Source organism: Idiotropiscis lumnitzeri, unplaced genomic scaffold (genome assembly GCF_059441095.1).
Source record: "Idiotropiscis lumnitzeri isolate Australia: NSW breed Sydney's pygmy pipehorse unplaced genomic scaffold, RoL_Ilum_1.0 HiC_scaffold_26, whole genome shotgun sequence".
Lineage (NCBI taxonomy): Eukaryota > Metazoa > Chordata > Actinopteri > Syngnathiformes > Syngnathidae > Idiotropiscis > Idiotropiscis lumnitzeri.
In genome coordinates, this window is record NW_028283564.1 from 2,995,001 (window position 1) to 3,016,073 (window position 21,073).

Below are 21,073 nucleotides of genomic sequence, written 5' to 3' on the forward strand. Positions count from 1 at the left end.
TTCCGACGCTGATAAAATGGCGGGTGACAAAATTAAGATATCAGAACCTGAGAAAGTGACCCCCAAACCAGTCAAACATGGGAAAAGAAAACCCAAACTAACTGAGAAGGCTCTGAAGAATAAAATAGAGGGATTAATAAAACATAGATCTGCTAAATATAGTAAATTAACATCAAAGATGAATTACATTGAGTCCATTATGCAAGTAGGATATGATGACATCGAAATATTCACCCAATCATACAGCAATTTCAACGAAATAACTGAAGAATTTACAACCATTCAAAAAACAATTTATGAATTGCTCAAAGAGGAAGAAAGGGATGTGGATCACACAAATTGGTACCTGCCCAAAGCTGCTCAGATCTATAAATTTAGAATAACAGTAAAACAATGGCTGCAAAAGGCAACAACAGTTGAACAGTGGGTGCAACAAAGTACAGAATTTCCTTCTAATCAACAACAACATCTGAAGAAAGCTAAAGGACAACGAACGCAGTCGAACTGTGAAAGGGAAAGTCAGGATTCTTGTGTGTCAGTGGGAATAATGAGCAAATTGGAGCGGGATACCAAAAAGAGCAAATGTAGCAGCCGCTCATCCTCAACCAGATGCAACGCTGAAGTGGAGAGAGCTGCACTTTTAGTCCAGGTCGAAGGTCTAAAGAAAGCACAGGCCCTTGAACAAGAAGAAGCTAAATTAAAGGCGAAGAGAAATGTTGGTTCTTGAAATGCAACTTGCTGCTGCAGATGCAAAACTCAAAACCTATGAGGACATGAGTTTAAGTGTAAAGGGCAACAAATCAAGGCCAAAGAAAGGATTAGAACTCCGTTATGGTTATGGTAATGGTGAATGGGATATTGATGACGGCAGTGCTACGGAAACTGACGATACTGATGATGAATGTGACAATGATGATGATGATGGTAATGGTGAGCGGAGTGGAAAAACAGGTTGGCAACCACAACCATTTGATTGTTTTAACGGGACCAGGCCTCAAACACCATCGCCCACACAAAGCAAAGCCACCAATGCCAAGCCGACCCAGAAACCAACTGATTCCAGTTCAGAGCTATTAAAAATAATGCAAAAGCAAAACGAAATAACCGAAATGCTAATTAAAGAGCAGAGACTTTCCACTTTACCTGCGAAGGAGCTCACAATTTTTAAGGGAGACCCCCTGCATTACCATACCTTTATACGCACTTTTGAGCACTGCATTGAAAGCAAAACGGACAATGCTCGTGATCTATTATTCTTTTTGGACCAATATACTGATGGTCAACCGAGAATACTTGTGCAAAGCTGCATTCATATGCCACCAGCACAAGGATATGGAAAAGCAAAAAGACTGTTACAGAGACACTATGGAAGTGATATTCTCATTACATCAGCCTACCAAAGGAAGGTTTTGAACTGGCAGGTGCTTAAATCAGAGGACTCCTTGGGACTGAAGGAATATGGTTTATTCCTGCGCAGTTGCGCAAATGCTATGGTAGATGTAAAGTCCCTCAATGACTTAAACACCACCACTCACCTACGCACCATAGTTTCAAAGCTTCCCTTTAAGCTGAGGGATAGATGGAGAAGTGTAGCCTTCGAGTACCAGGAACGTACCAAAGCCAGAGCCAAGTTCAAGCAGCTGGTAAACTTTGTTGAAAAACAAGCAAAGATGGCATGTGACCCAACATTCGGGACAATCCAAGACACTGCCATACCACAACGAAAGGACGAAAGGAAAATGACTTTCCCTCCTAAAATAAAACCTGTCTCAACGGCGTACAAGAGCAGCTTCACCGCCATGGCAACCGAGGAATCGGCTCAAGGTCAAGCCCCAGACCTAGCATCCCGAAAAGTATGTCTGTGCTGTAAAAGGAACCATGCTATTGAAGACTGCAAAGAATTGAGTAACAAAAAGAGGGAAGAGAAAGTTGAGTTCTTCAAATCAAATGGAATCTGTTTTGGCTGCATGAACAAAGGTCACATTCGCAAGGACTGCAGAAAAAGACATACCTGCAAAATCTGCACATTGAAGCATCCTACAATGCTACACATTGAAAGGACAAAGACAGACGACAAGCAAGAGACACCAGTCGCAGGTGCAGACAAGACGCCAACAGTAGCCAGTGCTCTTGTGTCTTTAGAGAAGCACCTTCATATCGGGGCCGGTGACACCCAGACACTCGCCATAGTTCCTGTTAAGGTGAAAATGGCAAACAGCAATACTTGTGTGAAAACGTACGCCTTTCTAGATCCAGGTGGCACAGCAACGTTTTGCACAACTGCTTTGCAAAGACGACTAAATGCCCGCGGAAGGAAAACGAGAATTTTAGTGAAAACCCTTGGACACCAGAAGACGATAACTGTGGAAAAAATCTCAGGCCTTGAAGTTTCTAATCTTGCGGAAAATGACTTCATAAAGCTGCCGGCAGTATACACCCAAGATGAGATACCTGTAACAAAGGAGCAAATTCCAACATCGGAATCACTGAAGGAATGGGATTACCTAAAGGAGGTGAAATTGACCCGTATTGATTCAAATGTGGACCTTCTTATTGGAACAAACGCTCCTCAAACCATGGAACCATGGAAGGTAATCAACAGCAGAGACAACGGTCCATATGCTGTTCGAACTAGATTAGGATGGGTGGTTAATGGACTTCTGAATACTTGCAATGGCACAGATGATCAGCCTCCAGAGATACACAGTCATTGTATTTCAGTAATGAATTAAGAAGATCTTGTGAAACAGAACTTTAATCACGACTTTCCAGAAAAATCATATGAAGAAAAGGCAGAAATGTCCATGGAGGACAAAAGGTTCATGGACATAATGTCCTCCTCGGTTGAAATGAAGAATGGACATTACCAGATGAAGCTCCCCTTCAAGAAAACCAATATTTTTATGCCTAACAACAAAGACCTGGCGGAATACCGTGCCCGGAGCTTAAAAAACAAGTTGCGGAAAGATTCGCATTTTCACCACGAATATACACATTTTTTGGAAGAAGTCATCAAGAAAGGTCATGCGGAACTTGTCCCACCGGAGCAGTTGGTGCTGGAGGAGGGAAAGGTTTGGTATCTTCCTCATCATGGTGTGCGACACCCAAAGAAGCACAAACTTCGAGTTGTGTTTGATTGCTCTGCCCAGTTCCAAGGTGTTTCACTTAATGACGAGCTGATTCCAGGACCGAATCTCACTAACACATTGTTAGGAGTACTCACTCGGTTCCGGCTAGAGCCATTTGCATTGATGGCGGACATAGAAGGGATGTACCACCAAGTCCGAGTGTGCCCAGAGGACATTAATTTTCTTCGATTTTTATGGTGGCCAGGTGGCGACATCACAAAAGCAATTACAGAGTACAGGATGACTGTACATTTGTTTGGCGCGACATCCTCCGCAAGCTGCGCCAGCTATGCCTTAAAAAGAACTGCTGAGGACAATAAGGAGAAGTTCTCTAAGGAAGCTGTCGAAACAGTGCTGCACAATTTTTATGTGGATGACTGTTTAAAGTCTGTATCGACTGAAGCTCAAGCTACAAAATTATGTGAGGAGTTAACCTCCCTCTGTGCACAGGGAGGATTTAGACTTGCCAAATGGGTCTGTAACAGTAAGAAGGTGCTGGCACACCTACCAGAAGAGGAACGTGCCACAGAAGTAAAGGATTTTGATTTGGACAAAGAACGCTTACCCGTTGAACGAGCTCTTGGGGTGGGATGGAGCATTGAAGACGACTCTTTTGTGTTTTGTGTCTCCTAAAGACATTTTTACAAAGTTTGAAAATCAATAGGAAGGAAGTAACTATCGCTGTTCAAACAAAAGAGAAGAACCAAGTAAAGCAAAAGCTCATGATAAAACTTGAGATGAAGGCATTGAAAGATTCCATCCGAGCACAGAAGCTTGCCTTGGAAGACCTGAAGTCAGCAGAGATGGCTATTGTGCAGTTTTGTCAAGCGCATAGTTATGCAGATGAAATCAAGGCCTCAAAGGATCAAGTCAGGAGCATCCAACGTCAAAGCTCAATTTCCAAGCTTGACCCACTGCTTGATAAAGGCATATTGAGAGTCGGAGGACGACTAAATAGGCTAGCAATGCCAGAAGGCATGAAGCACCCAATCCTTCTCCCAAAGGGAAACCACGTGTCAAGACTCCTGATGGAACATACTCACAGGCAAGTGGGGCATAGTGGGAGGAATCACACGCTATCAGTATTAAGACAGAAATATTGGATCCCCTGTGCCAACACTCTTTGCCGAAAGGTCATCAACGACTGTGTAGTATGCAGGAGGCTAAGAGGCAGAACTGGTGAGCAGAAGATGGCAGACTTACCAACATACAGGATCACTCCGGATCTGCCACCATTTACTAATGTTGGAGTTGATTATTTTGGCCCCATTGAAATCAAGCGTGGGAGGAGCATAATGAAACGGTATTGTACTGAAGGGTCTGCGATTTGTAAGGGATTAAGAGGGCATGTTTGTTTAATATATGGGAGTTTGTTTAATATAATTTCCTGTATTTTGTTTACTGCCTTTAATTCACCTGTTTAAATAGGTACTAGTTTGTTTTGCGGCAGTTTACTGTGATTGTGTTTCCGTATGTCTCGCGAGAGTGTACAGTGCACAGAATGTTACTGCGCGCGCGGCGAGTTAAACTTTTGAGAGACATTTTACAAATACGGAGCAGTTGAGTGAGTCGCCACGGATAAAGTTTAAGTGAGGAGTTGGTCGGCGAGACCACGGCGAGTGTGTGACCGCAATCAGGAGACCGTGAACACGCTTCGAGAGGAGAAGGCGCGTTCTCAGCACGGCAGCCGGTCGAGACATCGAGCGTGAGTTGGCAAGCTAGGCTGGCTCACACGACGGAGAAGAGAGGACACCCGAAGCCATTAGCGGTGTGTCGCAGTCAACAGCGGTGGACTGTGAGCATTAACTGGACTGGGCAGCGTCTTCCGGATCCACCGTCATCGCGGCAGCCACCCACCCTCGCCATTTGGACTCCTCCCGACCATTCGACAAGCAGGTGCACTCGCTCACTTGCCAGCGGAGGAGCAGTTTCTCCTCCTCAATATCAGTAACCGCGGCAACGTTGGCCAGAACATTTCGTAATATTAATTTGGGCGCCCAACTAAATTTATGTTGCTATATTTGGTCATATAAAGTGAAGATTATTCAATTATTTGGTTGTAATAAATTGTGTTGAGTGTTGAATCTGGTTTCCTCTTGCTCTCTCTACACCACAGTTGGATTGAGTTAATTCGGTTTGAGTAATTTGGTAGATTCAAGTAAGTAGTAAAGGCATCCGCAACACCCCTAAGGTGAAACACATACAGTCCTCTAAGCTCCGGCACAAAATCTGGCCCTTCGAGCCGGATTCGATCAGACTTAAGGATGTCTAGAGAGAGCGAAAGGTCTCCAGCAAAAAGTCTTATTTACCCTGCTGAAGTGAAGACACGTGCTGTTAGAGAGCGTAGAAAGCCCTTGAGACTAGATGACTATGTCATTAGTACACCAGACAGCAATCGGCATGTGCTAAACACACCAGCTGACCAGACAGTAGTGGACTTTAATACCACACCGACTGTAGACACACCCCAGTTAGTAGAGGGTGCTACAGCCTCACCGCAGGCAGATACGACTACTAATGCAAAATTAGCTGACGCTTCCCTGCTGCCTGAAGAGGATGGGCAACAAAAGATGGCAGGCCAGACTAGTAACCCCAGACTAACCTCTACTGATCCTTTGCCACTGAATACTGCCAACCAAAGTAGGTCTAGGAAGGAAGAAAGGGAGGAGAGTGACTCAGAAGACACTGATTCAGAATCCAGCCAATCATCCAACCCATCTCACTGTGTAAAGCCACACAAAGGGGAAGATTTCAATCACTTCCAACCAGGCGAGTTCTTCCAAGACACCCACAAAAATGGTAGGCCCCCCAGCAGAGGTTCCTGCTCATCCCAACGAAGCCGTGGCAGCCATCACTCAAGCAAATCAAGTATTCGAAGCACAAGCTCGGAATTCCTAGCCCAACTCCTGCAACAACAACGGGCAGACGCACTCATAAGAGAGGAGCGATTCAGGCAAGATGCACTCGATCGAGAAAGGAGAGCTGCGGAAGCATTGGAGAGGGAGCGCGATCGAGCAGCAGCCCAAACCTTGGAGAACACTTGGCTCGCAGCCGCACAACTACAATTTGCTTCTACCTCCAGGCAAACGTCAAGAGCATCCAGCAGGGATAACTCACCCACGCGCTGCCAGCATAGAAGAGAGGAGTTGCCTGTGAGGACTCACAGACCCCTAACAAAGGTCCAGGTTGACTCAGAAGACCTAGAAAGCCGACTGGTTCACCTGCGAGAAGCGTGTCAGGCATCAAGTCACGGTGCCATCCCCTCCTCACCACCAGTAGATCCTCATCAGACCTCTGGCCAGCTCAATCCCCCAGTGGCCCTCAGTTATGACCCACTCCCACAACGCCCTCCAGGGAGCGCCATCCCATTCTTTAAAGATGATTCTAGAAGCCAGTATCACGACATGAGAATGTGCCTTGAGTTCCTCTTGGGTGGCGCCAACCACAGTGAGCAGCAGAAGTTCCTTGAGCTGTCCATGCACTGCAAGTTACCAGCAGCGAAGCTCATTTGCACAGCCAATGCCTACTCCCCCACTCCCTACACTTCCTCCATTCAGGCTCTAGACGAGCGTTGGGGACGCCCGTGGGACCACATATTGGATGAGCTCTATGAGCTGGGAGAAATGGCAGACATTAAGGATGACCAGCCCCTGGACGCATACTCCCTGAAGATACAGGCTCTGGTGAGCATGCTGAAGTTCCAGGGAGCCGCTGGTCATAGAGAACTACATGCAGGCTCCAATGTTGAACGCTTTGTGAGGAAGATTCCAAAGGAGAGGGAAGAAAGGTTCCGGCGGGAACATGAACGTCTCTACCCCAACCAACCACTCTCTAACCTAGTAGAGTTCTCTGACTTCCTGAAATCTGAGATGAGGCACATCCGCCTCCCCAAGCGTGAAGGTGAGAAGTGCAGTGGACGAGACAAGTCTGACCGAAACTCAAGCAAAAGGGGACGATCCACCCACGTACTAACGACCATCGCTGAAACCCCAGTTAAGGTGCAACAAGAGCCCTTGAAAGCAAAACAGGGTGGCTCCTCAAAGAAAGGAGGGAAGAAACCTCCTCCCCAGTGTCAGTGCTGTACCGAGACCCACTGGCTAGACAACTGTCCCGTATTCAAGGAGAAGACTACGGAGGAGAAGAAACAGTGGATATTAGACAATAAACGGTGCTGGAAGTGCGCCCGTGAACACCTTGCGAAGGACTGCACCCTGAAGGGACCCTGCAGACGGACCGGATGTGGAAAGACCCACCTCACAGCCCTCCACGACCTCAACATCAGAGAAGACAAAGCTAACCCTGACGTCGTGGAAGCCCAAAGTGAGCCACCAGAAGGGATCCGCACCTACTATGTGGGCCCCACCAGGGGTTGCAATCCCCGCGTGCTGTTGAAAATGATGCCAGTGGTCATTCGACACCGTGACAGGACCCTGGAGACCTACGCGATTATTGATGATGGCACAGAGCGCACTCTGCTAATGCATGAGGCTGCCATCGCGTTAGGACTCAGGGGCCAAACAGAGGAGATGGGTCTCCTCACCGTCCAACCAGGGCACACAACCATTAGTGGAGAGAGTGTGGCCCTTACCATCTCACCGGTCGGACGACCGAAGGATGCCTACAAAGTGAGTCACGTGTTTACTGCAGCCCAGTTGTGCCTCTCCCAGTACGGCTACCCCATGGAGGTCCTAATGAAGAGGTACCCTCATCTCTGTAACCTGGGGATTGACTCTACAAAAGAGGTGAAGCCCACCCTCCTGCTCGGCTCTGATAACGTGCATCTCACATTACCCAAGCACATCATTAAGGGTCCACCTGGATGTCCAGTTGCTCTGCAAACCCCCTTGGGTTGGACACTCCAGGGTCCCATCAGCCTGAAAAATAGGAAGACCCGTCAGACCCACTGCCTCTACATAGGAGCCAGACATGAAGACGGGGCACTGCTGGAGAACGTCCAGAAATTGTGGCAGATGGACGTCACTCCATACAAGAATGAGAAAATGCACACTCGCTCCAAGGAAGACAAGAGCGCTATGGATCTTCTCCAATCAAAAACCAAGCGTGTTTGTGTGCGTGGTGTCCTTAGATTTGCTACGCCGCTCTTGAGAAGAGAGCCCATGCCAATCTTCAAAGTTCCTCCCAGCATAGTAATGCCGTGCCTGCTTAGCACCGAACGAAGACTAAAAAGGGACCCTGACACAGCTACCGCCTATGCTGAGGAGATGCACAAACTCATTGAGTCGGGACTGGTCAGAAAGTTGGAACCTGCTGAGGCAGAAAGGAGTGCTGAGTCATGGTACCTTCCCCACCACAATGTTGAACACAATGGAAAGAACAGAGTGGTTTTCAACTGCAGCTTCCAAGTACGCCAGCAAAACCTGAATCTCCACCTCCTGCCCGGCCCTACTCTAACCCCTCCTCTCCTTGGCGTCATGGTGCGCTTCCGAAGGCACAAGACCGCAGTCAGTGGTGACATAAAGCGTATGTTTCACCAGGTCTGTCTGCTCGACGAAGACAAACCACTCATGAGGTTCCTGTGGAGAACAAACCCGGACGACTCAGAACCGTCCATCTATCAATGGGAGGTGCTGCCCTTCGGGACAACCTGTAGCCCATGTTGCGCCACCTATGCCCTGCAGCGTCACGTCGACAGCAGCACCGCACCCCCTGGGGTCTCAGATGTTGTCCACCACAGCTTTTATGTGGATAACTGCCTCCATAGCGTGGAGACTGCAGAAGAGGCCCGCCAGCTGGTGCATGAACTGCGCACCTTCCTGGCCACTGCTGGCTTTGATGTCCGCCAGTGGGCCAGTAATGACCCTGAGGTCATCCGAGACCTCCCAGAAGAAGCGAAGTCCGACAGTAGTGAGACATGGGTGTCTCAGTCCAGTGACAATGCCCAGGAGATGACGCTGGGTCTCCTATGGCGCTTCAAATCCGACACCCTGTGCTACCGACTCAAGAAGATCGAACCTCGTCACTACGTCACCATGAGGTCAATCTATAGTACACTGGCAAGTCAATATGACCCCTTAGGTCACATCAACCCCTACACAACCCGGGCCAAGGTTCTGGTCAGAGAGCTTTGGACAGAGAAGAGGGGATGGGATGACCCCCTACCTGAACCGCTTGGGGCAAAGTGGAAGGAATGGGCGGAAGAGCTCCCCACCCTCCAACGGATTGAGTTTACCAGGAGCTACGTACCACAGAGCGTGAGTCTGACCAGCAGCAAGATCTCCCTCCACGTGTTCTGTGATGCATCCGAGATGGCATACGGTGCCGTGGCATATCTGCGCGTGGAAGAGCCTGATGGTACAGTTCATGTCTCCTTCATTCTCGCGCGCTCAAGAGTTGCGCCCAAAAGGCAACAATCAATCCCCAGACTGGAGCTCTGCGCTGCTCTAAGTGGAGCTCAGATGGGAAAATTGCTAAAGGACGAGCTTCACCTGCCACTGTATGAGGTTTGGATGTGGTCCGATTCCACAACCGTCATCCACTGGATTCAGTCGACCTCATGTAAATATAAAGTCTTTGTAGGGACTCGCGTGACGGAGATCCAAGAGCTTGTGGGCACCAGCTGCTGGCGTTATGTAGGAACCAATGTGAACCCGGCGGACCTCATCACCAGAGGTGCAACTCTCGAGCAATTGGCCTGTCCCAACATTTTCCACCGAGGACCGGATTTCCTCCGAGAGCCAGAAAGCGAGTGGCCTCCTCCCCCAAATCCGGATACCGCAGAGGTCGAGGCGGAATTAAAGAAATCCATCTTCTGTGGTCTCACCGGACTCCAAGACACTCCAACCGATGGTCCAAAGGTTGAAGACTGCCATACCTTAGAGGAGCTCCAAGAACGCACCTTCCACCATAGGAACCCAGACATGGGAGACGCAACCCCACTCAGCGCGGACGACTACGCCGCCGCCGAGATTATGTTGCTGCAGAGGGTGCAACGGGAAGTTTTCTCGATAGAGATGGCATGCCTCGAACGCAAAGTAGAGCTCCCACGAGATAGTAAGCTGAGACTACTGGCCCCTGAGCTAGACAATGACGGCGTTATACGTGTCGGAGGCCGTCTGCGACGGGCTCAGGGCCTCACAGAGGACAGTAAACACCCCATCCTACTCCCTTCGAAACATACAGTGACCCACCTGGTGATCCGCCACTATGACACCTAGCTGTTTCATCCTGGAGCAGAGCGGCTCTTTGCTGAGATCAGGAGGAGGTTTTGGATTCTTCGTGGCCGGGAGGCTGTGCAACGATACCAACGGTCATGTACAGGCTGCCAGAAGCTGAGAGCTCAGCCTATCATGCCACGGATGGCTGACCTTCCACCGTGCCGCCTCCGCCTCCATGAAGCGCCCTTCTACAACATGGGCATGGACTGTTTCGGGCCATTTTCCCGTGAGAGCGGAAGTTGGGAGAGGAACTGCTAAAAGATGGGGAATCGTTTTCAAATGCCTCACCACGAGAGCTGTCCATCTCGAGGTGTTAGCTGAAATGACAGCAGACAGTTTCCTCCAGTCGTTTCGTCGATTCACTGGAAGGAGAGGGCGACCCCATACCCTCTGGTCTGATCACGGAACGAATTTCCGTGGAGGAGAAGCTGAGCTCCTCAAGAGCTACAACCAGATGAGTGAGGAGTTGAAGAAGGAGTTGGCCAGCCAGCAGGTCAATTTCTGTTACAACCCTCCAAATGCACCCCACTTTGGTGGGGCGTGGGAGAGAGAAGTTAGGTCCGTAAAGTCTGCCCTCAACGCTGCGCTCGGAGCTCAGGTTCCCAAATCAGAAGTCTTCAACACCGTGCTGGTAGAAATCGAAGCAATACTGAACTCCAAGCCACTGGGGTACGTCAGCAGCGATGTGGCCCATCTCGACCCCATAACCCCAAACAGCCTTCTGATGGGGCGGTGAGACGCAGCCCTCCCCCTTGCGGTCTATGCATCCACTGAGATCATCGGCAGGAGACAATGGAGGTATAGTCAGGCCTTAGCCGACCAATTTTGGAAGAGGTTCACTACGGAGTATCTCCCATCACTGCAAGACCGTCGCAAGTGGCTCAAGGAAAGAGGCAACCTAGAACCAGGAACCCCGGTCATGCTCGTGGATCAGGCACTCCCCCGTGCTCGCTGGCTCATCGGTCGGGTGAAGAAAGTAATGAAAGGCGACGACGGGAGAGTACGCTCAGCGGTCGTAGACATTGGAGGAAGAACTTACCACAGACCAGTGGCACGTCTCATCCAGCTACCCCATTACTCTGACTCTGACCCGCCTGACTTGACTGACTGACAACTCGACTGCAGACCCTCATTTAGGAGTTGCTGATTTGCGCCGCAAATCAGGGGGCGGCTGTACTGAAGGGTCTGCGATTTGTAAGGGATTAAGAGGGCATGTTTGTTTAATATAATTTCCTGTATTTTGTTTACTGCCTTTAATTCACCTGTTTAAATAGGCACTAGTTTGTTTTGCGGCAGTTTACTGTGATTGTGTTTCCGTATGTCTCGCGAGAGTGTACAGTGCACAGAATGTTACTGCGCGCGCGGCGAGTTAAACTTTTGAGAGACATTTTACGAATACGGAGCAGTTGAGTGAGTCGCCACGGATAAAGTTTAAGTGAGGAGTTGGTCGGCGAGACCACGGCGAGTGTGTGACCGCAATCAGGAGACCGTGAACACGCTTCGAGAGGAGAAGGCGCGTTCTCAGCACGGCAGCCGGTCGAGACATCGAGCGTGAGTTGGCAAGCTAGGCTGGCTCACACGACGGAGAAGAGAGGACACCCGAAGCCATTAGCGGTGTGTCGCAGTCAACAGCGGTGGACTGTGAGCATTAACTGGACTGGGCAGCGTCTTCCGGATCCACCGTCATCGCGGCAGCCACCCACCCTCGCCATTTGGACTCCTCCCGACCATTCGACAAGCAGGTGCACTCGCTCACTCGCCAGCGGAGGAGCAGTTTCTCCTCCTCAATATCAGTAACCGCGGCAACGTTGGCCAGAACATTTCGTAATATTAATTTGGGCGCCCAACTAAATTTATGTTGCTATATTTGGTCATATAAAGTGAAGATTATTCAATTATTTGGTTGTAATAAATTGTGTTGAGTGTTGAATCTGGTTTCCTCTTGCTCTCTCTACACCACAGTTGGATTGAGTTAATTCGGTTTGAGTAATTTGGTAGATTCAAGTAAGTAGTAAAGGCATCCGCAACACCCCTAAGGTGAAACACATACAGTCCTCTAAGCTCCGGCACAGGTATGGAGTCCTCTTCACATGTTTGGCCAGCCGTGCAATACACCTTGAAGTGGCCCATTCGCTTGATACAGATTCTTGCATAAACGCTCTCAGACGCTTTATTTGTCGACGAGGTCAAGTGAATGAACTACGATCCGACAACGGGACTAATTTTGTCTCTGCAGAAAGAGAATTGAAGGAAGCGATTGGGGAATGGAATCAGGATCAGATCACCCAAGCCATGCAGCAGAAGGGCGTAAGGTGGACCTTCAATCCCCCTGCCGCTGCCCACCATGGAGGCGTGTGGGAATGATTAATCAGGATATTGAAAAGGACTTTGCTTTCCATTACAAGGCAGCAAATTCTGGACGATGAGAGCCTCATCATTGTCATCTGTGAGGTGGAAGCCATCCTTAATAGCCGTCCATTGACCACCCTGTCCGATAATCCTAACGATTTGGAACCGCTGACCCCAAATCACCTCCTGCTATTAAAGGTAAAGCCTTTGCTGCCACCTGGACTCTTCAAGCAAACCGATTCATATGCCAGACGACGCTGGCGACAAGTACAGTATATAGCAGATTTGTTCTGGTCCAGATGGGCAAAGGAATACCTTCTACTTATGCAAGAATGCCATAAATGGAGCAGAAGCAGAAGAAACTTTGTTAAAGGAGATGTTGTGCTGATTGCTGATGCCAACTCCCCAAGAGGATCTTGGGTTATTGCCAGAGTGGTAGATACAAACCCTGATCAAAGAGGAACTGTAAGAAGTGTGAAACTTCAGACGCCGACCAGTATTATAGAGAGACTGATAACCAAGATCTGTCTGCTGGTTCCAGCTAGTCAATGACGCACCTTCTCGAAAGTGCGATTGGCCAAATTGGTTATTTATTTATATTGTACGACGCTCCAAATTTTGAGTATTATTATTTCGCTTTGCCCATAATAATAGGGGCCGGTATGTTGGAGCAGTTTTCTTTTGAGTAATGCAGTATGGCAACACCACCACTAGGGCAATTGATGACGTCAGCACTGGTTGCGTTCATCCATCAATAACGAATGCAGGACAGGTGGGGGAACGCTGGTCGGATACCGTTTTTCAACCGCACTTACTCAAGACGCATTATTTATGTACAAACTGGAAGATAGAAGATAGTATATTGTATTGATTACCGCATATGCGCGTATGTTTTTGATTTGAAGTTTGGAAGACCGTAGCCATTGATATATTTATTTGATTTACTTGACTTCACGGCATGACATCTGGACTGAAATGACTACGATTAAGACTAACCCTTGACTGTTTGACGTAACATACATAACTACACATCAACATCAAGACCAGTGAAGCCGAGCGAACGTCATCGCAACTTCAACCCATGGTGAGTGAGTGCGCGTTAAAACTTTCTTTAGCCAGCGTATCATTGAAACGGCAGTAACATAACCTTTTAAGTCATTCGCAATACAAAAACTGTGTCTAAATTCTTTGCCATTTGCAAATGATGTGATTCTGATGGCTTCATCAAGCTGAGTTCTTCAACTCTCACTGTAGTGGTTTGAAACCGAATGTGAAGGGGTTGGAATGAAAATCAAGACCTCATAATCTGAGATCGTTATCCTCCGTCAAAAAAGAGTACAATGCCATCTCCATGTTGGTGATAGGATATTGACCCAATCTTGGGGTCTTGTACACTAGTGAGAAAAGAATGGAGCAAAAGATTGACAGACAGATCAGTCCAGCATCTGCAAAACGGTGTATCGCTCTGTTGTGGTGAAGCGAAGCTGTCAATTTACCAGTCGATTTACTGGAGGTTCCTACTGCAACCTATGGTCACGAGCTGTGGGTCATGACCAACAAAAGAACAAGATCCCACATACTAGCAGCCAAAATTAGTTTGCCTTCTAAATAAGGTCAAAAGATTGGTCACCCAGGAGGGGCAAATAAGGTCAAAAGATTGGTCACCCAGGAGGGGCACCAAGTCTGCAATGAGAGGAGCCCAAAGAGATGGCTCGGCCATCTGATCAGGATGCCTCCTTGACATCTCACTGGTGATGGGAGGATGCCCCACACACTTGACAGATTTAAGTATCCCATTTGGCCTGGTGTTGGAACACCTCGGCCACAAAGTGGCTGAGAAGAGTGAAGTCGACTTCTCTGCTTAAGATGCTTCCCCCATGACCCTGGATAACTGGAAGACAATGGATGAATGAATGGATTGGTCCTCGGTCCTCAGTTGGTTTCCATGGGAGCGCCCTCAACCAGAAAAACACATCATGAGATTGACAGAGGAACCAGGCGCGAGGTCAAAAATGTTCGGGAAAATTTAAATAGTTTATCCTTCCTCTCATAATTTCATGGAGAAATCTACAAAAGATGACGGCGTCATGAACACACATAAAAAATGGACCATGTGTGTGGCTAAATTATTACCACAAATATCCCGCCCTTTGTACCAGTCCTCTTGAGAGGGGTTGGACACTTTTCCACTCTGGAGTTGCCCAAGGGGGGAAGCGCCAAGCAAGTGTGGGCATACTTATTGCCCCCCGGCTTGGCACCTGTACATTGGGCTTCACGCTGGTGGACGAGAGGGTAGCCTCCCACCACCATTGGGTGGGACGGGTCCTGACTGTTGTTTTTGCTTATGCACCAAACTGCAGCTCAGAGTACCCATCCTTTTTGGAGTCCTTGGAGGGTGTGCTGGAGATCGTTCCCCCTGGAGAATTCCTCGTTCTGATGCAGGACTTCAATGTTCATGTTGATAATGACAGTGAGACCTAGAAGGGCGTGATTGGGAGGCTCTAAAGCCTGTGGCTGTAGTGAGGCTGCCAAGGTTGACACGCCTTTACAACATTGCGTGGAAATTGGGGACAGTGCCTCTGGATTGACAGACTGGGGTGGTGGTCTCCCTTTTTAAGAAGGGGGACCAGAGGGTGTCATCCAATTATAGAAGAATCATATTCCTCAGCCTCCCTACAAGGTCTACTCAGTGGTACTGGAAAGAAGGGTTCATTGGGAGGTTGAATCTCAGATTCAGGAAGAGCAGTGTGGTGAAACAGTGGACCAGCTCGACCCTCTCGAGCGGGTCCTTGAGGTTGCACGGGAGTTCGCCCAACCAGTCTACATTGTGTTTTGAGGACTTGGAGAAGGCATTCCACTGTGTCCCTTGGGGAGCTCTGTGGGATGTGCTTCGGGAATATGGGTTACCAAGCCCACTAATACGGGCAGTTCGATCCCTGTACCACCGATGTCAGAGTTTGGTTCGCATTGCAGGCAGTAAATTGGATTAGTTTCCAGTGAGGTTTGGACCCTTTGTCACTGGTTCTGTTCATAACTTTTATGGCCAGAATTTCTAGCCGCAGCCAAGGCAATGAGGGGGCTCGGTTTGGTAGACTGCAGATTGTATCCCTCCTTTTTGCAGATGATGTGGTACTCTTGGCTTTTCAAGCCCTGATCTCCAACTCTCAATGGAGCGGTTCACAGCCGATTGTAAAGTGGTTGGGATGAAGATCAGCACCTCCAAATCTGAGACGTTCTTAGTCGAAAAAGGGTGGAGCCCTCTCCAGGTCGGGGAAAGAGATCCTGCCGCACATGGAGGACTTCAAAGATATTGTTCCAAGTGAGGGGAGGATGGCACGTGAGATTGACAGGGGGATCGATGCAGCGTCTGCTGTGAAGTGGACCCTCTATCGTCTGTTGTGGTGAAGAAGAAACTGAGCCAAAACGCGAAGCTCTTGATTTACCATTCATTTTACATACCTACCCTCACCTATGGTCACAAGCTGTGGCTTGTGACCAAAAGAACAAGATCTCGGTTACAAGCGGCCGTAGGTCTCTCCCTTAGAGATAGAGTGAGAAGCTTGGTCATCCGAGAGGGACTCAGAATCAAGCCGCTGCTTCTCTACGTTGAGAAGAGCCAGATGAGGAGGCTCGGACATCTGATTAGGATGCCTTCCTGGTGAGCATTTCCCTCCAGCAGGAGGCCCCGAGGATGACCCAGAACACATTAGAGAGACGAGATGTGTGCCGGCTGGCCTGGGAACGCCTGGGGATCCCTCCGGAAGAGCTAGAAGACATGGCTGGGGAGAATCTGGGCTTCCCTGCTGAAGCTGCTGTGACCCAACCCCGGATAAGCAGCAGATAATGGATGGATGGACCACAAATATCAACTTTAAGTTTAAGTGAGAGTCAAATACAAAACAGTGCAACTCTTCACAACTTTGCAGTGAGCATTCTATCCGTTCTGAGCATCGTCTTCCCAGCTATTTGGCTTTGGATGACGTGTAGGCTGGATGAGTGCGACCTGGGCACCCATTCAGCAAACAACAATTTATATTAGAATAAAAAAGAGGCATGGATTCGATTTTTAACAAATGTATTGTTCGGTTCACTTTGCATGAAAAAATATCGAATGCATTTAGCAAATGAGCAAAGAAATTGGAATTCACCTTCAGTGTAAATAGAGCCTCAAAGTCTGCATGGTTGATTCTTGCTGCTGCGTGATTTCACATCTCCATTAGATCATGTTCTCCCTTCAGATCGCACTGATTGTGAATAATACTATAAAATACAACTTTATTTATATTGTGCATTTTACAACAGCTGGAGCTGTAACAAAGCGCTTTCCATATGGTGTAATATATTCGCAAGAAATTAGAACACAAGACAATCTTTGTATGTTAATATATATGCTTGAAACTTTTGAACATTTGACAATGTTTGCAGGTAAAATCTGAATGTTGTAGTAGCACATAGTACAGGTGAGACATTACTGCTATTAAATTTAGATTATAAATGTGTGTAATTCAATACAATATAAAACAATACAACTTTATTTATGTATATAATGCTGTCTTTCTTTTCTCCACTTTTTGTCAGTTCCACTCCTAAACATTAATGCCAACATGTGGAAGTTAAGAAAGGAGCAAAGACGCTAATTTTGCAGGTTCATGAAAATGAGTTTGGCTGACTCTCATCACTGTTAATGCTTATAAGCAAAACATACATTCAGAGGGCAGAAAAATGTAGAAATGTTATCTTGAAAAAACAAACCAAAGTAACGCACATCTTATTTTACTAAACAATGGATGTTACAAAAAAATCATTGTAATCTATGAAAGTCTTGCAAATCTAAGTTTTAGAATTAAAAGCTTAACAAGATTTCTTAACGAAAGAATTCGGAAAATTATTGTTGTGTGCACTGAGTAAGATATTTACCTGCCAGATCCCGATGTTTGCAGCTGGGTCAGAAAAAGGCCGTTTAAACAAATTGCACATTTTGAAAGCATCAGAGTAAATCTCTGTGATGTTGTTCAAAACGACAAAGACAGCAGCCAGCGGGTAAACAGAAGAGAACAGACTGACATAACCAAAAAGAAGGAATAATTCCAGGTAGTCATCAAATGTTCCCTGTGAGAAAATTGGGAATTATTGATCATCAAATTGGTATATTCATCCATGGTAATCTAAAATTAGTCAAGATGAAATAAACTTTAATTACCAAGTAAGTACTCATGTCAGTCTCCAGTCGCACTTGCTCAATTAAATGGAGCTCCATCATCATTTTATTGTGTCCCCTTTGAAGCCAATAGGGCAGCAACGCTTCCATAAACTGATTAATAATTTGACTGGTGATCAACAGGGTTGCCAAATTCTTAAAACAGATGAGGGCAAAAGATCAAATAGGCTATAAATGTATTCATAAAAATCGAACAATAAAAGTATTTTCGACATCAACATTTGTGTGACCCAAACAAAGAATGTAAAAAGACATTTCTTTTTTTCTGCATTTGTGGTGAAAAGTAACTCAGTGCATCAAGAAAGTATTAACAGCGTTTCACGTTTACCAGATTACGATATGGTACAGCCTTAATGTGTGCAGTTAGATGTGATTCTGTCATCCATTATCCGCCGCTTATCCGGTCAGGTTGCAGAGGCAGCAGCTTCAGCAGGGAAGCACACCAGGGAGGCCTCCAGGAGGCATCCTAATCAGATGTCCGAGCCACCTCATCTGGCTACTCTCAACGCGGAGCAGCAGCGGCTCGACGCCAAGTCCCTCCTGTAGGGCCGAGCTTCTCACCCTATCTCTAAGGGAGAGAGCCCGGACACCCTGCGGAGGAAGCTCATTTTGGCCGCTTGTATCCGAGATCTTGTTCTTTTGGTCACAACCCATTGCTTGTGAACATAGGTGAGGGTAGGAAAGTAGATTGACCGGTAAATCGAGAGCTTCGCCTTTTGGCTCAGGTCCTTTTTCACCATGACAGACCGATGCAGCGTCCGCATCACAGCAGACGCTGCACAGATCCCCCTGTCGATCGCACGCTCCATCCTCTCCTCATTTGTGAACAAGATCCCAAGATACTTGACCTCCTTCGCTTGGGGCAGATCACTTCCTCGACCTGGAGAGGCCACTCCACCCTTTTCCGATTGAGAACCATGATCTCAGAATTGGAGGTGTGATCTTCTGCCAATCTAGAGGCACTGTCCCCGATGTCCAAGCAACGTTGTAGAAGCATGTCAACCATGACAGCCCTGCAACATCCAGGGCCTTTAGGAACTCCGGGCAGTTCTCATCCACCCCCAGGGCCTTGGCACCGAGGAGGTTGTTAACCACCTCGGTTACTTCAACCCCAGAGATAGGTGAGTCCACCTCAGAGTCTTCAGGTTTTACTTCCTCAATGGAAGGCGTGTCGGTATTCTCCCCACCGACTCACAACATCCCGAGTCGAGGTCAGCAGGACCCCATCTCCACTAGAAACATGGTGCACTGCTTCTCTCTCCTGAGATGCCGGATGGTGGACCAGAATTTCCTCGAAGCCATTTTCAATGGCCTCACCGAACTTCTCCCACGTTTTATTTCTATTTATTTTATTTATTTGTACACGATGACTTGGATTTCCTCTGCCTGACAGAGACCTGGACTAGCGCCGTGGAGAGCAGTTGAATGCTGGAACTATTACCACCTGCGTGTTCTGACCTACCGTCGTGGTGGAGGAACGGCAACTATTTTCAATAACAATTTTGAATGTAAACAGTGTACATTGGCCAAATCGATCACCAGCTTCAGGAGCACGCGCTTTGAAGTTGGCAGGGCTGCTCCTGTGTTGTGCGCTGTCATCTACAGACCTCCCAAATACAACAAGGAGTTTCTGAATGACTTTTCAAATCGTCTTGCCTTAATCATGCTAAAATGTTATCACATCCTGCTGATGAGGGATTTTAATATACACGTGTACTGTTCTGAAAATGGACTGGCAAATGACTTTTTGAGACTCATAGACTCTTCTTCCGGTGCCATTATCGAAATAAATGCTCTTAAAAATCAACAGCAAAGGCTCGAGTATTAAATTAATTGTTGAATTAATTGATGAAAACAAAGCTCATTTTCTCTGCAGTTATAGTTAGTTTTAGTTATGTAAACGTAAAATGTAGTTTCAGGTTTTTTTTCCAAAATCACTTTAGTTGTAAATTTATTTTGTCGGCATGGTGGACGACTGGTTAGCACGATAGCCTCCCAATGCAGAGGTTACATTTGATTCTGGCTCTGGCCTTCCTGTGTGGAGTTTGAATGTTCTCCCTGTGCCTGCGTGGGTTTCCACCGGGTACTCCAGTTTTCTCCCACATTCCAAAAATAAATGCATGGCAGGTTGATTACACACTAAATTGCCCATAGGTATGAGTGCGAGCGCAATTGGTTGTTCGTCTATTTGTGCCCTGTGATTTAGAGGCAACCAGTTCAGGGTGTACCCCGACTACTGCCCGAAGATAGCTGGGATAGGCACCCCGCGCAACCCTTGTGAGGAGAAGCGGTCCAGATAATGGATGGATTTTATTTTGTGAAAGAAAATGTTTTAGCGACTGCTGCAAACTCCCTATTGTTTTCGTAGAAATTCTTATTATTAGGGCCCGAGCAGCAACCGTGCTTTAAAATAGTTTTGTCTTGGAAAACTTAGTTTGAACTTCATTTCTTTGAATAACTAGAAAAACTTGAGCTGAACTTCATCATCAATCTTAAAGGTCAATAACGTAACTTTGTTTGGTTTTGTGATTAAAACCAATGACAAATGCAAATAGGTTTTGTTGCACTTGTGACAGTGACTGTGTGTATTTATGTCATGTTTGGTTTCTGTTTGAGGTTTTTGACCTAAAAACTAACTACCACCATTTGTATGGAAAGCGCGTTGTTACAGCTCCAGCTGGTTTGAAATGCGCAATATAAATACAGTTGTATTGTATTGTATTGTATTTTTTTCAGTAAAAGGAAGAAAAAAAAACTGCATCTCGTCATTGATGTGAAGTCCAGTTTAACTTTTAAGAGGGTCACTTTAGTGGGCTTCTGCATGTTAACAACTTGTTACCTGGGAGTGGGAAAGTCACACAAACTAGGGTTCTTGACACCGAATGATAGCAACAGAATATTTTGAATATTTAAAACATAAATGTTTTGAGAAATGCTGGGACTGAGTGAAGAAATCGAGAAAATTCTGAAGGGTAAAGGAAACAGTGGCGCCACTAGTACAAAAGAATACAATACAATACAATACAACTTCATTTATATAGCCCATTTTACCAGGGCAGTTACCCTCAAGCTAGGTGGAATGCTCCAGCAGACCAGGAACAACATCCAACGTCTCCATGCAGAAGAGTGCAATATTCAGGCCTTTGCCTCCTTTGAAGGAAACTCAAAGTTTGGATCGCCCTGCCTTAAATGGAGATTATGGA

The 21,073-nt window shown here is 47.1% G+C and overlaps 1 protein-coding gene across 19 annotated transcripts in view; it reads right to left on the minus strand.

The window, feature by feature from the left end:
• The window catches only part of ano10a (anoctamin 10a), a 117,624-nt gene that overhangs the window by 20,684 nt on the left and 75,867 nt on the right, over positions 1–21,073 (minus strand). For 14 of the 19 annotated variants that reach the window (XR_015840464.1, XM_088287120.1, XM_088287106.1 and 11 more), the window contains 2 exons: positions 17,853–18,005; positions 17,570–17,761 (listed from right to left, as the gene is read on the minus strand). The exons of 2 other annotated variants lie outside the window; for them this stretch is intronic. Coding sequence is in view for 16 of the 17 variants with exons in the window: in XM_088287120.1 (XP_088143246.1) it covers positions 17,570–17,761; positions 17,853–18,005 (345 nt within the window). In the remaining variant the exon portion in view is untranslated. Of the gene's footprint in view, positions 1–16,800; positions 16,913–17,569; positions 17,762–17,852; positions 18,006–21,073 lie in introns of those variants that run through there. 3 more of the 19 variants (XM_088287118.1, XM_088287117.1, XM_088287119.1) reach the window with 2 other exon arrangements.